Below are 15,909 nucleotides of genomic sequence, written 5' to 3' on the forward strand. Positions count from 1 at the left end.
ATTCTGCAGCTTGGCAACAACACTACCTAGAACTAAGAGTCCCCGTGACTCAGAGCCCTGCTTAAACATAGAGGGAAATGGAAGGATGCAACACCAGCCCTTTTGTATTTGGTTATCAGCACCCATGATGCCAACTCTTACCAGAAGATCCTGGAGGAGTTCCCTGAACATCCTTCCCATAAACCAAAAGCAGTCTTCTCTGGACCCTTGATTCTACTAGCACTCCCCTGTTTCAGCTCTCAACAGGTTCAACCCATGCAGGTATCTTAGACCAGCAGTAGATTAAGTGAATGCCCAATGTTAGTAGCTTTCCTTACAGGTCTCTGCATTCCAAACAAGCTTTAATTCATGAACCCAAAATAGCTAAGAGCCTGAATATTTTATTTGTTTTTCTGTCACCCCAGCAACTGCCCTTTATTTGCTCATTCAACATTTAGAAGTGTGTCCCCACCCATCATTGCAACCTCTGGATTTCACTCAGCAGTGTAAATGCTGTTATCTAGAGGGTCACACTCTGTGTTGTTTATTTAGACTTAGCCCAAGAGTCAAGTATAAGTCAAATCAAAGCAAATTAGCTGCTAGAAGAAGATATGTTGACATCCTACATAATCCCAGGTTCCTCATGATTAGTTGTGATTTCCCACAAAATCTTAACCCAGCTGTTTCCCGGATGATGAGCTGTCAAAGAGCAGTAGGCTTCTGTCTAAGGCTAACATTCCTGACTTATGGCCCAAGCCTGTGAACGTCTGCACTCAACATATCATGCTTCATTTGCATGCTAAGCCCCGTTGAAGCCCCAGGGTTGATGCATGCAGAACTGACCGTTGATTGCAGCCACAGTGCTTATCATGGTTGTGATATGGGGGGAAATTGATGAGAGAAGTGCTGGAAAATGGAGATCGGATGGCCTCAAAACATTTATGATGTTAAATAACAATCTTTAGTATTTATATAGTGCTTTAGTAAAATCTTAATTGTCCTTGACATACAAGTCCTATTTGGGTAGTTCTTCTTGTGTGTAAGTAAACAGGGTCTGAAGCAGGTCCCTGTTTTAAACCTTTGCCCTCAAACTCATTGCAGGGTCTAAATGCAAGAATGGAGATGTGCTGGAGGGGAGGGGCCTGGCAGCCCCTTACCTTGCTCCAGTGTATGTCTTGCATGTGAGTAGATCTAATACCTAAATAAGGCTATATTCTCTCTCTTATCTATCAACAACCCTGAAAGCAGCTAAGCATTATTGCCATATTGCACATGGGAGATTGAGACTGGATTATGATTTGCCTAAGGTCACCTGCAGAATTTATGGTTGTGAGATTTGCACCAGGGACTTCTCACTTACAATCTTAGCGCCTACACTATTATTACATAAACAATGAAGTGTTGTGGCGCCTTAACGACCAACACATTTCTTAGGTTATGAGCTACTTTAGGCAAGAGCGTATTTCATTAGCAGACAATGAAGATGGGTTCAGGCACACCCAGCCATTGTGGGCTGAGACTCAATTTGCATGAAACCATATTTAAGACTATTATCGTTTGTATATCAGAAAACCAAGCTAAGTTTTGGTTCAATGATCAAGGCAGTGAAGCTGTGTCGAACCTGCAAGTGATTTCCAGTTCAACAGCCTCTCAATCCACCTATTACATAACAGATAGTAAGTCATTATGGGCATAGATAAAAGTTAATTAATTGAGCAAGATAGTGGGGTCAGTGTGCCCTCGTCCTATTTGTATGTGGGGTTTTTTCCCCACTGATTTAGTTCTATTGAGGAAGAACTGCTAGCTTACTTTAACTATTTTGTAGCTAAAATAGTAGCTATGTTGAATGAAGTAACACTGGGGAGCATGCTTTCATGCTATAAACCAAATGAATGATTGCTCTCCATCTTCCCAGTTGCCTTCATATGCTTCTAACCATCAGACACATCCTGCAGGCTTTTGTTAAGGGGAACATGTGACCGACTGCATAATACAAGCTCTTGGAAAGAGTTTCTCCTTGCTGATATTTCTCTCTCTTGTTGTGTGTGCAGGAATCTTGACTGTAGCAGAAAGCTGAAAAATGTAAGTATTCAAATCTGTTGCATGTTTCCCACCCCCTCAGCTCTGGCTGGTTTTGTTGCTACAGACTAAGCTTGGAATGCAAATGTAGTTGTGCGGCTGAAAAGAGCTTTTGTGTGTTGGCATTGGCATGCATTTTGTTTCATTGCAATTCATGATCTGTGATGCTGCTGTGGAAAGGTATCATTGCTCCAGCTTCACTTAGGAAATAGCATAACTCCCTTACTTGTACTTTTGTTTGGTACAAGTGGAGCAACCACATTTTAAAACGTAAGCCAATCAAACCCTTCATTCAGGGTTCTTTCTGATTTTGTTGTAAAGGCTAACTTGGATTTCTGTTAGGTTAACAGAGATGTGCTTGACACTATAAGAAATAGCATTGATGTTATTATCTAAATATAAACTTTGCAGTACTGTTATTTTTTCATCCCAGCTCCAAACCTCCCTTTGTTTCTGTGTTTTCCATCTGGGTTTGTAGTTTCAAAGCAGCCTTTTCTAGTCAGTTGCCTTGTTGATTGAAACCAGTGACAGCAGGAACAGTTTTGGAATTATACAGTGAGGAAGGACATTTTAAATTCAATTGGTCACAAAGTTAGATAAACTTTCTAAGGCCAGACAAAACTTCTGGTTTTTACTGTCAGTTGTAAATCTCCGAGAATTCAAGTTACATTTGGCTGACGTCCTCAAAGACTCTAGGGAGATGCCAAGACCTTTCTGTAATAACTTTTCAAGCCCAAAATCACAGCCACAGGTAAAAAGTCCACTGTTAACTTAATCCTGCCTTTTCTGTTGTCAGTATTGTAACTGTTTTTCCTCCATCAGTGTATGAACCTTATGGGATACTTGCATTTTGAAGTTGATTTACACGAGATTTACTAAAAAGTATTTCTCTGCAGGTGTATTGTTTTGCAAAGAGGTAGGAATCATCTATGAAAATTGTTTTTTTAAAAAAATCTAATTACTGTTCCCAACCAAAAGAAATGCTCAAGCAGGCTTACCTAATAAGAACCTGTGATTAAAAAGCTTTCCTCTTAAAACTCAGCCCAATCCAAACCTAGTAATAGCATCAGACATTTACTCCTTAGGAAGCCTGGTAGGATGTTTTTTTTTTTAAATTAGAACTTCTTTCTAAGATTTTGAAATGATGTCCTCCAGCAGGAGTCTTTATGGAGGCAACTTCATAGTTGTGGCTCCAGGGCTGCAGTTTTATTATTTTAATTGGATGCTAACATTTTATTTTACTTTTAAAATTGATGTATCTAGTTAAAAATGTAAAAAATAATAAATAAATATCCCTACTCTGAATACTTAGAAATCAGACCTGATCCTAGGGATGTCTGTCCAGATGTAAGTCCAACTGAATGCAATTCGGCTTACTCCCAAGTACCAATGGGTGAGAAATTCAATTCAGTTCTCATTTAAAGTTGAATTTATCAAATCTGCACTTTCCAAAACAACATGAGAATGAAAATATAACCATCTTTTGAAATTCGCACGTATCTGAATTTTGCGATGCAGTTTTCCAACTAAGTAATGTTTCCAAAAATGCATATGCCAGGGGAAAGTATGCCTAAAAATGAATATATTAGTGAAAATACAAAAATGCATTACATTGGGAGAAATTGCTTTAAAATGGGTACATTAATCAAACCTGCATACAACAACGTGCTTAGTAGGAGAATTCACACTAAAATGCTGGAGACTTCAGGAGGATTTTTTTTTAATTGTAAATTGTTGCAGAAATGTGGAGAACCACATCTAAGATGGGGAAAATGAGAAACTGAGAGAACTGAAACTGACAGATCCTTCCATCCCCATTCCCAAATTAGGCTAAGCTACACAATATTGGAGCTCTGTATTTGAAGCTCCGGATCTAATACTCTGTTTGTAAAAGCAGCTATGGGATGCCACAGCGTGAGGAGGGCATTCTAACATTTCTCCTTTGTGTCACAGCTCTCTGGAGCTGCTGTTTATCATGGTGGGGAAAACCTGTTGTCTTAAACATGCTTGCTCAAGTATGCATATGGTAGCAGCCATGCAACCTAGTTCTTTGAACGTCTTCTCAGGAATAATCCCCATTGGGACTCACTTCTCAGTAAGCATGCATAGGATTGGGCTGTGTAGCTACAACCTCATACATACTTGAGTAAGCCCATTGAATTCAGTGGTGTTGTTTCCAGGTAAGTATGTAGTGAATATCTTTAGGATTATGCTGCAAGTCCCAGTGGGGCTTACTTCCTAGAATGAGTTTTTAGGATTGTAGCTGTAATATCTTAGAATTCAGAGCACAGCCTCACCTGTGCAACTTGTCAAGTAAGAATCATTTATTTATTTGTTATATTTATATCCCACCTTACCTCCAGGGAGCTCAAGGTGGTATACATGGTTCTCCTCTCGCTCCACTTTATCCTCACAACAACCCTATGTGGTATCTTAGGCTGAGAGACTGTGACTGGCCCAAGGTCACCCAGCAAGCTTCATGGCTGAATAAGGGTTTGAACCCTGGCCTCCCAGGTCCTAGTCCAACACTTGGTTCATATGGGAGGGGCCATTCCCTAAAATACTTTGGCTCCCTAACTTTTATAGCTCATCAGTAGCTTTTGGAATCAAACATGCAGCCTGCTCAATTGGATGAGCACCAATGCATTATTGATCTCTACACTTGTCAAACAATGACTACATTGGCAATATTTTGCATGTCTTGGTAAACCATAGTTAATGGTTTGCCATGAACATGAAGATTGCTCCTTCTTTGGTCCTTCCCTATACCCAGTAGGAGCAGCAAACCACGATCCGTGGCTTTGTGTTACATTCAAACCAGGGATTGGGGTTAGTTTCACTCCAAACAAACCACAATGTTAATCCAAAATTTATTCTTGGCTTACCAGTTGTGGTTTGTTTTGAGTAAAACACTTTGGATGTAATGCTAAGCCAGGGATTGTGGTTTGCTACTCCTGTTAGGTAAAAGGGAGGAACAATCTCTGGTTCATGGTAACCCATTATGGATTCTTGCTATGTGCAAACTGGGCTGGGTTTTTTTACATACACTTTAGAGGTTTCAGATGACAAATATTAATGTTGCACAGTTGGCTTTTTATTTTGACTGCAGTTAAAATAAAGGATGATGACTCAGGCTGCAATTCTATACACCTAGAAGTAAGTCCCATTGAAGTCAATAGGGCTTATGTCTGAGTAGACATGCATAGGATTACACTGTCAAAAGATGATTCAATATGTCTGAATACAAGAAAAACATCAGTGCTTCAAACTAACTCCCACCTAATACAAATATTTTATCAGGAAATGTATTATGAAAACTTTGGCTTCCTAAGCAGTATAATAGTGGAATATTTTCAGTTCACATCATTATATATGAATGTGCATCCCCACCCCCACTCTCCAAATGAATTTGTTTCAGTGAGTGGAAGTTTCCTGCCAGTTATCTGATTGTTATCTAGACTGATCCCAAGCACTGCACCTGGAGTTAGTAAATAAACAGGAAAACCACTTTCTTTAATAAATACCAAACAACAAACAGACTATTAAATTAATGAATGCCTTTAAAAGAGGGGGTGGGGAGAAAGCTCATAAAATTAATATATCTTTCTAATTATGGTTCATCCAGACTAACAGTCTTGTTAGGTTACATTTCATTTAATCCTTGTCCCTTCCTGTCCTGGGACTAATCAGGTGCTTTCAATCCTGTATACTTCCTGCCATTGGAATTCCTGTCTCATGGTTTTAATTTTTCCCGTAAGATTATGTTGAATATTTGTAATTGACCTCAGAAAAGGATGATGGGAGGAAATATCCTTTAAATTGATCATAAGAACCAGTGGAGGTAGGCAGTGCAGACATAACAGTTTTGATATATAGCACGTGTCGATTCACTGGTTTTCATCAACAGATTTCGACCAGACCATAGATTGTTCACCCCTTCCTTAGGTACTTCACTTTTGAGTGTTAATTTTCTCAATCTTCTACATCGCTAACATTAGCCACCCTAAATATGGCTTGCAATCAGTTAAGAATGAATCTTGGTCAACTTGAATCATGCTTAAAGGTGATGGTGGAAGTCCAGGGAGCTATGCAGTCAAATGGACCTACCATAGTAGTTAAGAGAGAATGATCTATGAATGAAGAAGTCTGCTCGTATTAACATTTAAAGCTCTAAAATGGGTTGGGGTCAGTATACCTGAAGGATCATTTCTTCCCCTATGTACTTGCCCGGATATTAAGATCTTCATTTGAGGTCCTTCTCCAGATTCTCCAACCTAGTGATCTGAGGTGGGGACCTAGAGAAAAGAGGGCTTTTTGTGGTGGCACCCCAATTATTGAATGCGGTCCTTTGAGATGCTTGCATTAGGATGTTTTGATATTAGGATGTTTTTGGTACCAGGTGAAGACTTTTTTTTATTTAACAATTGCACACACTACAATTGCATACACAGCTTGGGACCACAATACCTGATGGAACACCTCTCCCGATACGAACCAACCTGTACACTACGCTCAAATCTAAGGCCCTCCTCCAGGTGCCTACTCCAAGGGAAGCTCGGAGGGTGGCAACAAGGGAGAGGGCCTTCTCAGTGGTGGCCCCCAAATTATGGAATGATCTTTTTGACGAGGTGCACCTGGCACCATCACTGTTATCTTTTCGGCGCCAGGTCAAGACTTTCCTTTTCTCCCAGGCATTTTAGCATGTGTTTTTAAATTGTTTTAACTGTTAAAATTGTGTTTTAAATTGTTTTTAAAAGATGTGTTTTAAATTTGTATATGTGTTTTTAGGTACTGTAAACCACCCAGAGAGCTTCGGCTATGGGGCGATATATAAATACAATAAATAAATAAATTGTGGGATCAGGTAGTCCAGCATCCTATTTTCACAGCAGCCAGCCAGATGCCTTTGGGAAGCCCACAAGCAGGACCTGAGTGCAACAACACTCTCTCCATTCTGTGATTCCCAGCAACTGGAATTAAGAGACATAAAGTGGAGGCAGAACACAGCCATCATGGCTAATAGCTTTTGATAGCCTTATCCTCAATGAATTTGTCTAATCTTCTTTTAAAGCCTTCTGTGTTTCCTTCACAGAGTTACAATTCCCAGAGCTTCCTAGGAAGAAGGATTGATTAATTTAATTTAATTTATTGAATTTCTTAGTCGCCCATCTAATTCTGGGAACTGTAGCTCTGTTTGGGGAATAGGGGTCTCTAAACAACTCTCAGCACCCTTAACAAACCACAGTTCCCAGGATCCTTTGGAGGAAGCCATGACCATTTAAAGTGGTATGATACTGCTTTAAATGTATAGTGCAGATGGGGCCAATGCCATTCTTGTTCTTTTGTAAGAAGAAGAAACACAGTTTCTGACCTGCTCCCCATGCATACCTAGGCAAAGGTATAGTATAAAACCAATAAAAGTGATTTCCCCCCCAATTAATGTTCATTGTATCCTTCAGGTTTTAGTCACGATCTATTGGCTGGGGAAAACAGCAAACAGCAGCACTTACTTCAGTGGAGCAACGCTCAACCTGAAGGAGTTTGAAGGATTGCTAACCCAGATGAAAAAGGTATTTGTGTTGCTCTGGGGATAAAAATAGTTATTTTTATTAAAGACTTGAATTTCTCCCAAATCTTGCAGCTTGCATCTGACATATTTTCTCAAAATACTATTTGAGAAGCATATAGATGATGGCTTGTGAAATGGAATACAAATGAGTAAATGCTTCAGGAAATATTTTCTAGTTGCTCTTGCAGATTCTGAATGGATGCTATGCAGTCTTTGTTTTTTTACTAGTGGAACAATAGTTTTCTCATTATTGTAAGTACATCTACTGCCATTTTTGTCTGTATTCTTCTGCCAATTTCGTCATGTAGTTTTTTCCACTGTTGGCTCTAGCTAGTTGACGAGGTCTTCTGTCAGAGGAACTGTGGGCCAGTTTAGACATTGCAATCTGTTATCTGAGAGAAATCTAATTTTATATGGCTTCTGATGCCTCCTGAAACTGCCCCATTCTTCCATCCCATCAGAATCTCTTCCTTCCTGTTCATTTCCTACTTATTTTTCCTGGCTTTTTAAAGCATTTTTCCTTCTTTTTATGTAGTTTCAGAGGGGCAGTATTTTATTTGATAAAAAATAAATTGATTAAAAAAACAAAGTTTTCCCCTGGCTTTATGGAAAATAGGCTTATTGGGGTGTTCCTGTTATTGTCAAGTAAAAACGACAACTCTCATATGTGGTATCAGGTCACAATATCCTTATGCTGTTTGTTTGTTTTAAAGATTTATACTCCTATTTTCGACCAAAGGATCCCCAAAGCAGTTTAAACTGAAATTAAAACTAGAGCCTAGCTGAAAAGTTCTCAGTAGAGAAGTTTTGACTTGAATATGGAGGATAAATAAAATTTGAGAGACCCCACCCACATTTTGTCCGTATCAGCAGAGACAACGAGTGTAATTCCCACTCTGGCACACACATGCACAATGCTTCAAATATAGTGTTATTCCATTGTATGGGAAATGGTAACAAGCACCAAAAAAAAAGGCAGTTCCTGATGGCGGTGCCCTTTCCCCCAACAACATCCTGGAGTGATGCTATATCTGGGCATTGTGGGGAAATAAAATGGCAGCAGACTCACTAACATGAAGAGTTCTGCTGTTGTTAAATATTATACCATGCACAGACACTGAGAAACTCCTTAATCATACCCGTGCTACTATGTGTTGTGCATCCTTTACCTTTTCACAGCCTTGCGTATATAGCATCTGCCCACCATATTCTAGTGGTGTTGTTGTTAATGTGCAAACCCCAAGTGTGCTCAGTTATGCTCAGCATGCAGTTAAAAAATGTAAAAATAAGTTATGCAGCTAGGGATGTAAGAAGGCATCGTTTTTCATTCCGCCCTGTATCCATTGCATGCAGCAGAGCTTCTGTTCTGCTGCAGTTCATTTTCTGCCCAAAACAACATGTCTGCTGTGGTGAAATTACATAATTTATGTAATTAAGTGGGTAAATTATGTAAGCATGTTGTCATTCATTTTAGTGCAAAAGAAACTCGGTGTAAATGGAGGGAAACATCAGCAGTTACTTAACATTTGCAGACTGAAAACAACAACAGTGAATACTAATTGTATTTGCTGGATTGATTTCTGTTCTGGACATGGGATGAATAAGTGAACATCAGCATTTTCTGGTCCAGTCCACATTTTTGTTAAAATTCTCTGACATCCCTATGTGCAACACACATGTAGGATCTGCATGAGTAAAGCTTATAATTTGTCTATAATTAGAGCGGAGATGGGGCAACCTTTTTTTTCCCTACCAAGGGCTGCATTCCCTTAGGGGTAATCTGACCAGAGCCACATGCTGGTAATGGATGGAGCCAGAGATAAAAGTGCTGCTGATTAACTAATCTGGAGTAAAGACTGTGCTGCTTCAATTTTCATCATGGCTTCCTGAGATTAGAATTCCCAGTACTCTGCAGGTCTCCTCAGTAGTAGTAAGTCCCACTAAGTTTGATTATAGTACTCTCAAATAAGTACACAGAGGATTTTGTTTAGCGTGATAGACCAATACAGCTACTGTTCTGAAAAGCAAGCATGGAAAGAAATTCCTCTCAGACTTTAGTGTTATACACACATACATGCACAGAGACAGGGAGAAAGAGATAGTAGAAGCCTGACAATTTGTTCTTGGACAGATGGAAGGCAAAAAGTCTTCATGTATAAAATGGTCAGCTACAACAAAACCAGATCCTCTGTGGCGCAGAGTGGTAAGCGGCGGTAACGCAGCCGAAGCTCTGCTCACAGCAAGAGTTCAGTTCCAACGGAAGGAGGAAGTTGAATCTCCGGTAAAAGGGGTCGAGGTCCACTCAGCCTTCCATCCATCCGTGGTCAGTAAAATGAGTACCCGGCATATGCTGGGGGGTAAAGAAAGGCCAGGGACGGAACTGGCAATCACCCCATATATACGGTCTGCCTAGTAAACGTCGCAAGACGTCACCCTAAGAGTCGGAAACGATTCGCACTACAAGTGTGGGGACACCTTTACCTTTTACAACAAAACCACTTGTTTTACCTCAGGAGCTGCTTGCATGGTGTTTCTTTCCTTTGCAACTGCACTTTTAAGCACATCTCGCTTTTAGGATCTGGTGTCTAAGGAATATCTTTAACTGTGTCTGAGAAATGAATCTACTGCTGGTGCTGTTGCCCTTTATGGTTCAAGAGACACATGGGAGGACCTTCTCTGTGCTGGCCCACTGGTTATGGAACTCCGTCCCATCGGAGATGTGCCTGGCACCATCTTTATGCTCCTTTTGTCAGTTAGGGAAGACACATCTCTGCCTAGGCTTTTGGAAGCAGATTAGTCATTTTAGGCTGGGTTGTTCCCTCCTCTTTCAGCACTGTAGTAATCTCTGTATTGTTTTGATTATGATTTTAAGTGATGTTTCAATGAGATTTAATATGTTTTATTGAATGTATGCACTTGGTCCTGGGACCATGTGGTGAAGGCGGGTAGCAAACTCAATCAAGCAGATGAACAAATAAATATCAAAACATGGTTGGTGCTGGTGCCAAACCTAGTGTGAAGGTCGCAGACCGGTAAGTTCTGTCCCAGCAGGATAGAAAGAAGCAGGTGGGTGCAGAACCCTCCACTGCCCACTGTTTATCTCCCTCAACTTTTCTGTCAAAACTGTTTATCTTCCAACCAACTTTGCATCTAGTGTTGGAACTGGACTGAGAAGAAAGAGGTTGGGCCCTTAGAGATAATATGTGGAGCAGTACGTAGTGAATGGGGAGGGAGGTTCTGCTATCCTTTATGTATTTCTTTTGCTATTAAAAATGGGCTCACATGTCTTCCTACGTGACTGAGGCAGGTACATGTTTAAACCATTCTGTCTCTCCCCTAGTACACCAAAGATGCCCTGCACTGTAGTGTTGCTGCCATTTTGCCCATTAGCTTTTTCTTCTCACTCAGTAGCAAGGAGGTGACTATATTATGGGTTATGAGGGAGGAGCTCTTGCATAGTTCCCATTCATTTCAGTAAGTGCCAGCAGGACAACTTCATGATTGATGGATTGTGCCCCCTTGTGAAAGGTAGGAGGAATTTTTCTGCCTTTGACACCATCCCATCTTGTGCAGGACCTGTGGATTAGAGAAGTGTACAGCCCCAGAATCTGGTTCATCATTGGTTGTTTATATAATCCCTCTTCCCAACAACAACCAGGTTAGCTTAATAATAAAAATTGTTTGTGATGCAAATGGTTCAGAAACGTTATCGGCTTACAGTATGTTTGTAATATGTAAAATTATTGATAAAAGAGATCTATGTGGCTATTTTAACTGCTTTTATTGCATGTCTGTGAATTTGATTTTTTCCAGATGGCTGTGATAATTGTGTTACGGAATGCCATACTATTATATGTTTTTTTTAAAAATGCCGTGATACAGATGTAAGCAATGGAATTGCACCATATGTTTTGAAATGAGGCAGTAACAGTAGGATACAAACACAGAGGGTACATAGCTGTTTATAATAAATAATACTTTGCTTTAATAAATAATATTTTGTTCTTTAACAGCACATTTTTAAGTGTGATGGAAAGGAGAGGCTACAGAGAGTGTGCTCACTCCCTTCTGTGCCCAACTGTTCCCTTCTTGCTTTGCAGGGTAGGGCAGTGGTTTCCAAGCTACCCAGTAATTGCTGCACCACCCTCTTTCTGCAGCTCCCAGACAGGAGGAGAGATTGGAACTCACAGATTCCCCAATTAGACAGGGATCCCCAAGGCAGCCAACCATTCCCTTAGCCCTTCCCAAGGGGAAAGGAACTGGCTTACCTCTGCCAAGATCCCTCTTACAAGTTACCCAGAGCTTATAGTCGGCTCACATTCTCCCTCTCTTCCTGGAGCAAGGAGCTGGTCCTTCAACACCTCTAAAATGTATTGTAATGTGCACCCCCAAATGACCTCAGCACAAGGGGAGTCTAAATACCCTGAGAGTTTGGCCACCAAACACACAGACCTGATTTCCAAATTATTTAATGTTTATTAAGAACAACAGAGGAAGGAAAGGAAGCAAATTAGTCAAAGCAGAATCTTGAAATAAAAGAAGCTCTTTAGCTCAACCATCTTTCTAATATTAAGTCACTACTTACATTCAGGCTTTTGGTCTCCTCGTGAGTTAACATGCCTTAGATGGTGATGCCTGTTACAGACTCTGGGACAGGCAAACCAGAGACAATGGACTGCATGGCAAAGCTTAGTTTTAAAGAATCCAGTCATCCTGTGGGTTTATGTGACACATGTCAGTCAGTGGCCAATCTGACCACAAGTTATATTTCACAGGTGAGGGGAGATGGACCTCTGCTGGGATGTGAATGATTGCTTAGATGCTCTGGAGTTCTGAGGAAACTAGGTTTTCAGTGGTAACGGAGTCCCCTTTTCTTGTCAGACATTCTAAAACCCCATCCTGTTGATCTCTGTTTCCGCTGGGGTTTATGTGCTGGCTGGCTTAGAGACTAGATCTTTGTCACAGAAAGCATTTCACACCAGTTATCCTGGTGATCCTTACAACAGAGTTGTAAGGTAAGCCAGTATTACTGTATTAAAATGCCGCTTTGTGAGCTGATGGCTGAGGTTTACTTCTGGGCTCGCAGATCATGCTTAGTCAAACATGGATCTGCCCTAATGATGTAGAAAATGTGTGTATGGTGGTTGGGAGATGTGATCACTGTCCTACCTTTCCTAGCATGACAGACAAAACCTAGCTGAACTGGGCTATTATTCAAATGACTGAACAACAAAAATGATAATTCATGAAGCAATGCTTTATTTTGCAGTTCCCTAATTCATTCAAATGATTGAGGTTGTTTTTTTTAAGCAAACAACCACCATCCTGTTTTGTATTTTGAAATGAATTATGAATGAAAAATGGTCTGTATCACTGGCTAGTTCATCTGATTTAATTTCTCTTGCTGTCAGACTTTTCCCATGATAGTGAAACATAGTCTCTTCCCATCCCCTCCCTCAAAAATTGGCAGTCTGCCAAAGGATTAAATGTATTCTATTGGTATGCACAGTGTAGAGCTTTGGGGAATTTGGGAAAGATGTCAGATCAGTTGGAGAGGTGCGGGGGGGGGGGAGACAAAGAGGGTTTTAAAATAGGATTGGCTTGGGGATCTGGAGTTCTGGTTCTCTTCTCACAATATACAGTGTGCATTTTTTTATGTTATGCACTGCATGACCATCTTGTATGAATGCAAAATAATTTTGCTGTGTTGGTTGATTACATTTGTATATACATGATGTCTCAAAGTGGGTGGCCAGCTGCCAGGGCTAACTCTGCAATTCAGCAGGGTGAGGCAACCCACTTCAGGCAAGATTTTTGGGGTACCACTGAAGGACAGCAGCAAATGGTCACTTACTGTATATAGATTTATATTTATATAAACTATATAAACTTATACAGTGGGCACCATTTTGACTTTTTTACTCAAGGCACCAAAATTGTGCTGAGTTGACGTTTCCTGACACAGTTGTACATAACTCTGTGTGGGAGGGAGAACAATGACTAGAAGTCTGAGAGAAAGGTTAAAAGAGTTGTGTACATGCTAAGAAAAATTACAGCTATCCATGCTCTGCAAGTTGAGCTAAAATCAGAGGAAGTCCACATACTAATGAGAGTCCTGAGGCCTGAATGGGTAAGCAGAGTGCATTGTGGGATGCAGATGTGGGTTTCCATATCAGTAAGAGATCATTGGTCAGGAGCTGTTGAGATCTGTGGACAACTGCCCTGTAGGGTGAGTCACTGAATTGCAACTAATAGATTCTCAGTGAGGTATCTTCAGGCCCTGGGTTGATCTTGTCCACCCAGGCTGGCCATTGGATCTTCCTAGAGTATAAGAGGGCATTCCTGAGTCCAGACATGTTCCTATGCTGTTCTTTGGCCCTAATTTCTGTCCTGCTGCATGATCCTTCCTCTTGGTTTGTCCTCAAGTCTTGACTAATTCTTTTGGTCTTCACTACTGGCTGGTCCCAGAGCTCCTGACTTAGCTCAGTCTGTTGCCCGAAGTCTAGCCCTGACAGTATCAGACTTGCAAATAAGTCCATAGAAGTCATACCCTGGTTGTCTGCACAAACTTGTGTTAGTCAGTTAGAAAATAAATTAGTAAGGGGGGAGCCAAAATACTAAACTTTTGTAAAGCTTTATATCTGGCCACCTAGAGGCAATATGGCAAGTGGCTCTTTATGAGTTGGGATCATATATGAATCTAATTTATTTCATGTAACTTTTGTATCTGGGCGAAAGAACAAGCTTATTAGTTCTTAATAGTAACTTAGATAGTTCATTGCTAAACAGAACTAAGCGATAACACCATGAAATACTGAATTATTTTATCTTCCTTTAAGTTGTTGTTTTACCTTACAGCTATTTACCATCACCAAGCTTGGCTTTAGGGAACCTTGTCTTTAAGCACACTATGGTACTTTGGGCAGGAAGCTCTTCCATGACCCCAATTAATAAGTTATCTCGCTGAGAATCCATAGGGCAATGTGAGTTTCTGAATCATCCTGCTTCATACATAAAGCTCTTTGTATGTTTCTGTGCTTCTTTCTCTCAGGTCGTCATTGTACTGCCCCCCCCCATTGAGTTGCCTGATGTGGTGTAGAAGCCAAGGGACTAAGGTGCAAACTGGGAAGTTTCTGATCTAAAGCTCGCTGCTCACTAGTAGCATTTAGACAAGCTGGTGGTCTGTGTCCAGTCAGCACCTCATCTACAATATGGCTATAATAATAGTGACAAACTTTGAAAGAAATGGTGTGACCAAGAACTGAGACTTAATTCTTAGGGTCACCAAGGAAAAGGCCTAAGTGATATCACTTGAATGCATCCTTTTCCTTTCTTCTGTGTAAGTGCTCAGTTCCCATTCATTCCTACGAGGGAATTGAGAGCTGCACTTGGGGACCCTGCCCTCTGCCATGGACCCCAGCTGGCAAACAGTGTGTAAGTAGGTACAACTTACCTGTCCTGTAAACCCAGAGGGCCCTGCAATGTACGAGTCTTTGCTTCGGATGCACCCCACTACTACTAATAACAATAACTGTTGTTGTTATTTCCACTTTATTGGCAAATATAAGTTTGGAAGGTGCTCACAGTGACAAAAAAAGCTGTATGAGACATGAGATGCCTCCATGCCCAAAGCACATCTTGATCTGTAGATGGAGCAGAATAAACTGTCTTGAGCTATCTGTTGTTCATGCTTGTTCAGCATTGTTCAGGTTGAAAGAATCATTACTTTTTGCAGTCCCTCAACTGTGTAGACTGTCATGCTGGAAACCTGTGCACGCTTTTGAAAGCCATGGGCAACTTTTTTTAAGTGTTGAACTTAGAAAGGTTTAGTGTACTCCTAGACACATGAAGTGGGTATGCAAGAAGCAAATACATGCAAACACATGCTGTTGTTGGGGAGCTGGGATTGCCTTCAGTTCCCTGCTGAGTGAATGCCTTAGTTTGCCTCTGTATCATGTGTGAAATAGCCTAAGCTTCATATCTGACTACAGATCTGAACCTGGGCTTTCCACATCCGTGTCTCATGCCGAGGACCATTTCACACCAAATTCAGTAAGGATGCTTAGGAGTTCGATTTCTATGAAATCCTGTGCGACCTGACCTGATCCACACATCCTAGATTAATGTTCAGATTGGAGCATTATTATTCTCTGGATTTCGCATGCCTCCAAATGTTATGATAGAGTTCTTGGTTTAAAAAACATAGCCAAATGCATTAACATGGTGTATTTTAGGAGAAAATATATTTAGAAATGCATACATTTAAATATATGTTTAAATAT

The 15,909-nt window shown here is 40.6% G+C and overlaps 1 protein-coding gene across 16 annotated transcripts in view; it reads left to right on the forward strand.

Annotated features, from left to right (window-relative positions):
* LIMCH1 (LIM and calponin homology domains 1) overlaps positions 1 to 15,909 on the forward strand; it is a 272,533-nt gene that overhangs the window by 163,567 nt on the left and 93,057 nt on the right. For all 16 annotated transcript variants that reach the window (XM_061585015.1, XM_061585016.1, XM_061585021.1 and 13 more), the window contains 2 exons: positions 2,031 to 2,061; positions 7,518 to 7,628. In XM_061585015.1, coding sequence (XP_061440999.1) covers positions 2,031 to 2,061; positions 7,518 to 7,628 — 142 coding nt within the window. The remainder of the gene's footprint in view (positions 1 to 2,030; positions 2,062 to 7,517; positions 7,629 to 15,909) is intronic.

Source organism: Rhineura floridana, chromosome 9 (genome assembly GCF_030035675.1).
Source record: "Rhineura floridana isolate rRhiFlo1 chromosome 9, rRhiFlo1.hap2, whole genome shotgun sequence".
Classification (NCBI taxonomy): domain Eukaryota; kingdom Metazoa; phylum Chordata; class Lepidosauria; order Squamata; family Rhineuridae; genus Rhineura; species Rhineura floridana.